The sequence below is a fragment of the Salvelinus alpinus genome, chromosome 17 (assembly GCF_045679555.1).
Source record: "Salvelinus alpinus chromosome 17, SLU_Salpinus.1, whole genome shotgun sequence".
NCBI lineage: Eukaryota > Metazoa > Chordata > Actinopteri > Salmoniformes > Salmonidae > Salvelinus > Salvelinus alpinus.
The window spans coordinates 12,970,173-12,980,470 of record NC_092102.1 but is presented as its reverse complement, the minus strand read 5'-3'; the positions used below and the strand labels follow the sequence as shown (position 1 = coordinate 12,980,470).

Genomic DNA, 10,298 nt, shown 5'->3' with positions numbered 1-10,298 from the left:
ACTGCCTCTCACCAAGGGAGTACCCCAAGGCTCGATCATAGGCCCCACGCTCTTCTCAATTTACATCAACAACGTAGCTCAAGCAGTAGGAAGCTCTCTCATCCATTTATATGCAAAAAACACAACGTCTTATACTCAGCTGGCGCCTCTCCGGATTTTGTGTTAAACGCTCTACAACAAAGTGTTCTTAGTGTCCAACAAGCTTTCTCTGCCCTTAATCTTGTCTTGATTAACAAAACAAAGGTCATGCGGTTTGGTAAGAAGAATGTCCCTCTCCCCACCGGTGTGATTACTACCTCTGAGAGTTTAGAGCTTGAGGTAGTCACCTCATACAAGTACTTGGAAGTATGGCTAGATGGTACACTGCCCTTCTCTCAGCACATATCAAAGCTGCAGGCTAAGGTTAAATCTAGACTTGGTTTCCTCTATCGTAATTGTTCCTCTTTCATCACAGCTGCTAAACTAACCCTGATTCAGATGACCATCCTACCCATACTAGATTACGGAGACTTAATTTATAGATTGGCAGGTAAGGGTTCTCTCAAGCAGCTAGATGTTCTTTACCATTCGGCCATCAGATTTGCCACCAATGCTCCTTATAGGACACATCACTGCACTCTATACTCCTCTGTAAACTGGTCATCTCTGTATACCCGTTGCAAGACCCACTGGTTGATGCTTATTTATAAAACCCTCTTAGGTCTCACTCCCCCCTATCTGAGATACCTACTGCAGCCCTCATCCTCCACATACAACACCCGTTCTGCCAGTCACAATCTGTTAAAGGTTCTAAAAGCACACACATCCCTGGGTCCCTCCTCTTTTCAGTTCGCTGCAGCTAGCGACTGGAACGAGCTGCAAAAAACACTCAAACTGGACGGTTTTGTCTCCATCTCTTCATTCAAAGACTCAATCATGGACACTCTTACTGACAGTTGGAGCTGCTTTGCGTGATGTATTGTTGTCTCTATCTTCTTGCCCTGTGCTGTTGTCTGTGCCCAATAATGTTTGTACCATGTTTTGTGCTGCTACCATGTTGTGCTGCTGCCATGTTGCTACCATGCTGTTGTCATGTTGTGTTGAAACCATGCTGTGTTTTCATGTGTTGCTGCCATGCTATGTTGTCGTCTTAGGTCTCTCTTTATGTAGTGTTGTCTCTCTTGTCGTGATGTGTGTTTTGTCCTATATATATTTTATTTAAATCCCAGCCTCCATCCCTGTAGGAGGCCATTTGCCTTCTGGTAGGCTGTCATTGTAAATAAGAATTTGTTCTTAACTGACTTGCCTAGTTAAATAAATGATGTCTGAGTGTTGGCGTCTGTCTGTGTGTAAATTTAAATAACAAGAAAATAGTGCCGTCTGGTTTGCTTAATATAAGGAATTTTATGTATAGCATTTGCTTTTACTCAAGTATGACAAATGAATATGTTTTCCACCACTGCACACACACGCGCACAGGCCTCACCACGTCTGCAGAGGGCTGAGGTTGTCATCGAAGGGGTGTCCAATAGTAGCTTGATGCTGTTCCCACCTCCAGGCTTTGATCCTGCTGATCAGACGAGACTGACACTTCTCCAGACTAGACACTGCCTCCTGGAGCAGCTGGACACGCTTCTGCAAACAGACACATGCACACACACGAACACACGTACGCACACATAGTTTAGCTTATAGAGAGAGAGTTATGCAGAGAAAGGCAAACACAGATTACAGTACTGGGAAACTCCGACCTCAGGGAGAGACAAACAAAACTAGTTTAGATGGCCCTCCGGCCATAGAGATCCACTTAGAGTATAGGTGTAGCAGGGTCATGTTCAGAAGGGCACACCGTAGCAAAATGTTTTAGACAACTTCAGGTATAGTCTCTCATGACAGATGTAACAATAGCAGGCTCACACGTGAGAACAACAATTGTGTGTGTTACGTAATAGCTTACCTTGGCTATGACTTGGCCATTGTACTCATGCTGTTTGATGTTAGTCTGGAGTTTGGTGACTTCTGACATGCTGGGGTCCATCCCATTGGTCTGGGTCTGCTGGAGAGTGCCTGTCACCCAATTAAATGTAACATTTATTTATTTTATTGGGCCGTTTACACATGCAGCCAAATGTGGATATTTTTTCCACTAATTGGTCTTTTGACCAACCACATCAGATATTTTCACATCAGTTCTTTTCCAGAGCTGATCTGATTGGTCAAAAGACCAATTAGTGAACAAAAATATCAGAATTTGCCATGCTGTGTAAACGCAGTCAAAGTAGCCTTGTCCGAGCCAGAATGGCCCATAAGTCAGGAGCATATCTCCTGTTCCTATAGCGTGAGGCACAAGTCAGGGGAGGCGACTGCCCCCTCTCACTGAAGCCAAGGAAGTTCAAGGACGACTGCGGTACTGCAAGCATTGTTAGCAGAAAACAGGATCCCCATTATTGTGAATGGAAAAATTACTATCTTCATGGTTAATCTTAGTGTAAAAAATAAATAAAAATTGAAGACAATCATGGTACCAATAATTGCTTCTAACACACCAGATGTATGTCCTTGAACCGATTATTTTAAAATTGTGCACAGAAGAAGTTATAAGGATAATTTAGTTGCTTATTGCAGCCTGCAGTAACCCGGTCGGCCTTCAAATTGAGTTACTCAATGAGAGGGGGCAGCACTGAGCTAGCCTGCAACTTCACTTCCTGGAGAAGCTCAACTGTGCATGTTATGTCTCCATGAGACGCCATCTTAACCGACTTAATTTGGCTTAAATGCGCTATTGAGGAATTAATGGAATTAATGGTGTCATTTGATCAATGGCTTTGTCCAATCATATATACAGTCATTGGTACTAGTACACCCCCTAAACAGGATGCTAGTCTGTCGCAGGGCCTTGGAGGAAAATAATGCACACTGGGCCTCATTTCAACTAGACACAGAATAAAATGGCTGTGTTTACACAGGCATCCCAATTTTGATCTTCTACCCAATTATTGGTAAAAGATCTGATCTGATTGGTCAAAGACCAATTATTGGCAAAAGATCACAATTGGGCTGTCTGTGTAAACACAGCCAAAGTCCGCCATGAGCTCAGGGCCCGTATTCACAAAGTGTTTCAGAACAGGAGTGCTTTTTAGAATAAGATCCCATGGACAGTGAGGGACCTGATCCAAGATCAGCACTCCTACTCTGAGACACTTAATGGATACTGGCCCAGCTCTCTGTTCCCAGTCTCTCAGCAACAGGGAGTTCCTTCCTATATTTTATTTACATTTACATTTACATTTAAGTAATTTAGCAGACGCTCTTATCCAGAGCGACTTACAAATTGGTGCATTCACCTTATGATATCCAGTGGAACAACCACTTTACAATAGTGCATCTAACTCTTTTAAGGGGGGGGGGGGTTAGAAGGATTACTTTATCCTATCCTAGGTATTCCTTCCGGTTTTATGTCTGCTAAAGTCATCAGGCAACAATGTACTCTATGTATCCTGGGAGATATTCAAAAGCTAGTCAAAAGCTCTGTCTTTCCCTCTCTCTGGCTATGAAAAGCCAACTGACATTTACTCCTGAGGTGCTGACCTGTTGCACCCACTATAACCACTGTGATTATTATTTGACCCTGCTGGTCATCTATGAATGTTTGAACATCTTGAAGAACGATCTGGCCTTAATGGCCATGTACTCTTATAATCTCCACTGGCACAGCCAGAAGGGGACTGACTGGCCACCCCTCAGAGCCTGGTTCCTCTACATCAGTGGTTCCCAAACTTTGTATAGTCCCGTACCCTTTCAAACATTCAACCTCCAGGTGCGTACCCCCTCTAGCACCAGGGTCAGCTCACTCTCAAATGTTGTTTTTTGCCATCATTGTAAGCCAGCCACACACACACTAAACAATACATTTATTAAACATAAGAATGAGTGTGAGTTTTTGCCACAACCCGGCTCGTGGGAAGTGACAAAAAGCTCTTATAGGACAAGGGCACAAATAATAATAATACATCATTTTGCTCTTTATTTAGCCATCTTACATATAAAACCTTATTTGTTCATCAAAAATTGTGAATAACTTACCACAGGTTAATGAGAAGGGTGTGCTTGAAAGGATGCACATAACTCTGCAATGTTGTATTGGAGAGTCTCAGTCTTAAATCATTTTCCACACACAGTCTGTGCCTGTATTTAGTTGTCATGCTAGTGAGGGCCAAGAATCCACTGTGGTTGCAAAGGGTATCAGTGTCTTAACAGCACGATGAATATAGTTGAATATAGTTGTGGAGAGTCCCTGTAATCCTAGATTCAGATCATTCAGGTGAGAAAAAACATCACCCAGATAGGCCAGTCGTGTGAAAAACTCATCATCATGCAAGCGGTCAGACAAGTGAAAATGATGGTCGGTAAAGAAAACTTTAAACTCATCTCTCAATAAAAAATAAACGTCAATACTTTGCCCCTTGATAAGCAGCGGAATTATGTTGTAAAAGCGTTGCATGGTTGCTGCCCATATCATTGCATAATGCAGAAAATACACAAGAGTTTTGTGCCATCAGTACAGATACCAACACATCTTGACCACCAAAGTCCATTTGATGTCACAAAGCTGTCCAGTACTTTAAAAATATCCTCTCCTGTTGTCCTGGTTTCCAGTGGTTTGCAGAAGAGGATGTCTTCTGTTGACTCATCCAGCTGTAACGGATAGAATTCACTGGCTTGTATGCGAACCAGTAGTTGTTTCAAAACATCTCCTGCCATGTCACTGATGCGTTGTGAAACAGTGTTGTTTAATGAAGGCATGATCTGTATATTTTTTTTTGCATTTTCCCCCGGCATTGTCCCAGCCATATCCTCTGCAGCAGGAAGAATTAAGTCCTCCACAATAGTATAGGGCTTGCCTGTCCTAGCCACTCGGTAGCTCACCATATAAGACGCTTCTAGCCCCTTCTTATTAATGATATCTGTTGCTTTTATACATGTCTTACTACTCGAATGTCGTCTTAATTCTCGCTCCAAAAACTCCAGTGGCTTATTTTTCAAATTGACATGTTTCGTTTCTAAATGTTTGCGCAAGAGTGAAGGTTTCCTGCGAGAGAGTAAAGGTTAATGTGATTGGATGTTAATTATTTGACTAGGCAACCTGTATTTGACATTGTGTTGTTATTTCGCTGAACACTAGATGGCTTAATTTGATTTTTGGCAGTGAGAAAAAAACATCACCCAAATGTATAGCACCGTTGGGAAAGCTAGATGGACTGTTTGAAAATGTGAATTACATTTTTATTTGGCGTACCCCCGACGGCATTGGGAATAGTTTGGGAATAGCCGCTCTAGAGGTTCCTAGTTCCTAGTTTCCTGCCTTTCTAGGGAGTTTTTCTTAGCTAACATGCTTCTACATCTGCATTGCTTGCTCATTGGGGTTTTATGCTGGGTTCTGTATAACCATCTGCTGATGTAAAAAGGGCTTTATAAATACATGTGATTGATTGAACCATGTTTGGCTGTGAAAGCCATGATTTCCATTGTGGAAGAACCGTTTCATATGAATTGACTTAATCTTGACACCATAGGGATTACAAACTCTGCTACATCAAGCTGCTTCTACCATTGAATTTGAATAGAATGTGGTTGGCCAGGTTCTCAAACTAACAACAGTGAGGAATCTGGAATAAGAGTTGACCTTGGGGGTACAACTAAATTCCTCAGAATAACTATGAACCACATACACTACATGACCAAAAGTATGTAAACACCTGCTGGGCAATAATCTCATTCCAAAATCATGGGCATTAATATGGAGTTGGTTGTCACTTTGCTGCTATAACAGCCTTCCACCCTTCTGGGAAGGCTTTCCACAAATTGTTGGAACATTGCTGCGGGGACTTGCTTGCATTCAGCCACAAGAGCATTAGTGAGGTTGGGCACTGATGTTGGGCAATTAGGCCTGGCTTGCAGTTGGCGTTCCAATTCATCCCAAAGTTGTTCGATGGGGTTGAGGTCAGGGTTCTGTGTAGGCCAGTCAAGTTTTTCCACACCGATCTTGACAAACCATTTCTGTATGCACATTTCTTTGTGCACGAGGGCATTGTCATGCTGAAACAGGAAATGGCCTTCCTTAAACTGTTTCCACAAAGTTGGAAGCGTAGAATAGTCTAGAATGTCATTGTATGCTGTAGCGTTAAGATTTCCTTTAACTGGAACTAAGAGGCCTAGCTCGAACCACGAAAATCAGCCCCAGGCCATTATTCCTCCTCCAACCACCAAACTGTACAGTTGGCACTATGCATTCGGGCAGGTACCCAGATTCGTCCGTCGGACTGCCAAATGGTGAAGCGTGATTCATCACTCCAGAGAACGCGTTTCCACTGCGCCAATGGCGGCAAGCTTTACACCACTCCAGCCGATGCTTGGCATTGCGCATGGTGATCTTACGCTTGTGTGCGGCTGCTCAGCCATAGAAACCCATTTCATGAAGCTCCAGACAAATAGTTATTGTGCTGACGTTGCTTCCAGAGGCAATTTGGAACTCGGTAGTGAGCGTTGCAACCGAGGACAGACGATTTTTACGAGCTACACGCTTCAGCACTCACTGGTCCCGTTCTGTGAGCTTGTGAGGCCTACCACTTTGCAGCTGAGCCGTTGTTGCTCCTAGATGTTTTCACTTCACAATAACAGCACTTACAGCTGATCGGGGAAGCTCTACCAGGGCAGAAATTTGACAAACTATCTCGTTGGAAAGGTGGCATCCTATGACGGTTCCACGTTGAAAGTCACTGAGCTCTTCAATACGGGCCATTCTACTGCCAATGTTTGTCTATGGAGATTTCATGGCTGTGTGCTCGATTTTACTGAAATAGCCAAATCCACTAATTTGAAGGGTTGTCCACATACATGTATTGTAGTTGACAAACTAGTCTGAGCATGAGTAATAATCGATACAGTATATTTAGGTTGTGTCCCAAATGGCAACTACGGGTCCTGGTCAAAAGTAGTGCATATTATAAGGAATAGGGTGCCATATGGGGGCCAATTTGTCAGAACATTAAACCCAGATCAAAGAAGTATGTTGTGTTAAATTCTGTAGCTTCCATCCAGATTTGTATAGGTTCCAACTGGCTCAACTGGTAAATTGACAAAAAATGTATGTACTCAATATACAGTCTTTTTGGATAAAAGTGTCTGCTGAGTGGCATATAGGGACGAATCCTAACGTCCACTAAAGTCACATTTTACGTCACATCCCATAAAAGTCCATGCATGACTAAGGGGGAAATATTACTTAAAGACATGCTCCGGAAATTTAGCGACAACTATTTTTTCAACTTGGGCTGAATGTGTCAGTGTGTAGTTCATACATGCATAATCTACGAGCTGAATTACTGTTTTACCTCAATTAGCCACAAAATCCCTAGTTTAAAAGCGAGTGTTTACTAGAAGCTGTGCGGCACCATTTTCCCTACATTTCCTCCCACATGGACCAGCCCACTAGCAATTCGAGTTCCAGCCAATGAGATTCAGAACCTCGCCATTTAAGTGACAGCTAGCAAGATGCACAATGACGTGGTGCACATAATGTATGCACCCTTGACTGTAAGTCGATTTTTGATTAAAAACGTCTAAATGGGGCCACTTTTGGCTCGTGAGCGCTACTTTCAGAACTACTGGCTAAAAAGTATACAAAAGTACCAGAGAATCTCTTTATCCCCAGCCATCTCATGCCCCGGAATAGATTCATAGTTCTGCGTCACCCATAGCTATTTGCTATGCAAATGCTCAGCTCGAATTAGCATTGCGGCTAACTGTGACATGTTTTGCTATGGGGAAATGCTAACTGTTCCCCGTCTTAGTAATATGTGTCTTTGGTATTTCTCACCCTGCATGGACTCATAGTTCTGCCTCTCCCAGTTGAGCTCCTCCTGCAGCTGGTGGATCTGCTGTCTGCAGTCCTGGATCTCAAGCACCTTGAGCACAAGCAGGTCCACGTCCCTGGTGGGGGGGGCTGCAGCCATGGAATCCTGGGCTGGGGGTTGAGAGAAGAAGGCTAGGGCCGGGATCTGGGTAGACTGTGGAGGGGAAAGACAAAGTATTAGAGGTGTGTCTGGTGGTGGGGGCAGAGCCCATGGGGTTCTGGGCTGGGTTGGGGCCAGGGGGAAGTGGAGTGAGGGGATTTGGGTAAACTATGGAGGGGGGGCGGACTGGTATTACCTATTATGCCCACATATTAAACATTCAAATGTTTTAAAAGTCAAATGTAAAAAAGTCAATTTTTTTACACTGAGCTTTCTTGTCATATTAACAATCCAAAACATATTTTGTGTTGGAAGTGAACTTTTGTGGTTTCTGTGGCCCTCCTATGTGCCCCAAGACTGTGTTGGCACGCTGAGCTAAAGGCTCTGTTACACTTACCGCCTGACTGAGCAGCTCTCTCTCCTTCCTCAGGACATCCCTGACTGTGAGTACCAGCTGGAAGGGTTGGGAGCGGAACATATTCTGGAAGACAGGCAGAGTTCCCATCAACCACCAGACCATATCCACATAGTCAGGTCAGTTGATTCAATATAAGATGACAATATTACTGAATGACAACATGTTCCCTCTGAGTACTGAGAACTGTTAGACTGGTCCTAGATCTGTTTGTGCTATCTTGCTAACTCCATGTGTGACAATTCCATAAGGACTTGGCAAGAGAGTAGAAACAGACTGGCACCTAGGCTACTGAACTGTATGCTTTCAAACCTGTATTTTCAGTTGTTCTCTTTACAGTAAACAATGGTGAGAAGGCCATGTATAAGGCCCTGAGTGGGCCACTTCAGTATCATTAGTGTGTGTGTGTGTGTGTGTGTGTGTGTGTGTGTGTGTGTGTGTGTGTGTGTGTGTGTGTGTGTGTGTGTGTGTGTGTGTGTGTGTGTGTGTGTGTGTGTGTGTGTGTGTGTGTGTGTGTGTGCGTATTCGTGTGTGTGGACTTGACCAGAATGTCCTAACAAAATAGGAAAACAAGAACAATACTGAAAAGCAAAACTGCTATTTTAGGTTTAAGGTTTAGAGTCAAATGCCCACACCAGTAGAAATCCACTATTTAGAGCTGAAAGACGATGGCCGAAGATTACCCATGATGTTGCCAACAATTTAAGTCATCGTTTTAGTCAAAGTATGATATACACTGTGTACAAAACATTAGGAACACCTGCTCTTTCCATGTCATAGACTGACCAGGTATATCCAGGTGAAAACTATGATCCCTTATTGATGTCACTTGTTAAATCCACTTTAATAAATGTAGATGAAGGGGAGGAGACAGGTTAAAAAATGATTTTTAAGCCTTGAGACAGTTTCCCGTGTGTGTCAAGAATGGATCACCACCCGTAGGACATCGAGATATCTTGACACAACTGTGGGAAGCATTGGCGTCAACATGGGCCAGCATCCCTGTGGAACGCTTTCGACACCTTGTAGAGTCCATGCCCTGACGAATTGAGGCTGTTCTGAGGGCAAATATTAGGACGGTGTTCCTAATGTTTTGTACACTCAGTGTATTAGGGCTTGAAGTGACAAATCCGAAATGCCCACTTTGTACAAAACCATGAGCTAGATTAGGTTAGCAAGATAGTTAGCTAGCTAGCTAGATAAGGTTAGCATGCTAGCTAGCTACACTGACAGCTGTCAGTGCACTATTTGTTGATGTTTATCAGCTCCATGTAGAGATTCCCACACCCAATTTGTGAATATGTATAAATAGCCTTCGTCCGCTGGTGGAACCTGAACATGCATTTCCTCTCTAGGACAGGAAATTGCTTTGAAATAGTGTCATCAACTTCCTCAGGGGGAGTCTCTCTAGGTTAGAGTTAGGTTTATCCCTACCACCTTCTTGAAAACAGTTTAGAATTGCATATCTGAAGAAGTGCAAGCTATTGCTAATCACTCCCTGTTCACAGTCACTTTCCCCACTGCAGTAAAAACTGCTGTGTCTGAAAAAAGTAATCTAGATTCTTCAGCTGTTATACATTTTCGGCCACTCTCCAACCTTCTATTCTTAAGTACATTTCTGGAGAAATTTATTTTTAAACAGCGAAATTATTTTTTAAGCGCTAGCTAATAAAAAAAAAAAATCCTATCTGTTTTTTGTGCCCACCACATCACAAAAGTGGTGGTAAATGTGGTAAATGATCTTAGAGCCAACACAGATGCCAAACAGCTCTCTTGTACTCTTGGATTTAAGTGCTGCATTCGAGGTTCAATTTTGGGTCCAGTACTGTTCAGTTTATAAATGTTACAACTTGGCAGCGTTATCAGAAAGCACAGCATTGATTTTCACTGCT

General features: G+C 43.1%; 1 protein-coding gene across 3 annotated transcripts in view; it reads right to left on the bottom strand.

The window, feature by feature from the left end:
• Positions 1 to 10,298, bottom strand: part of stat6 (signal transducer and activator of transcription 6, interleukin-4 induced) — a 61,657-nt gene that overhangs the window by 33,979 nt on the left and 17,380 nt on the right. For all 3 annotated transcript variants that reach the window (XM_071347270.1, XM_071347268.1, XM_071347269.1), the window contains 4 exons: positions 8,389 to 8,472; positions 7,856 to 8,045; positions 1,937 to 2,046; positions 1,466 to 1,614 (listed from right to left, as the gene is read on the bottom strand). In XM_071347270.1, the coding sequence (XP_071203371.1) occupies positions 1,466 to 1,614; positions 1,937 to 2,046; positions 7,856 to 8,045; positions 8,389 to 8,472 (533 nt within the window). The remainder of the gene's footprint in view (positions 1 to 1,465; positions 1,615 to 1,936; positions 2,047 to 7,855; positions 8,046 to 8,388; positions 8,473 to 10,298) is intronic.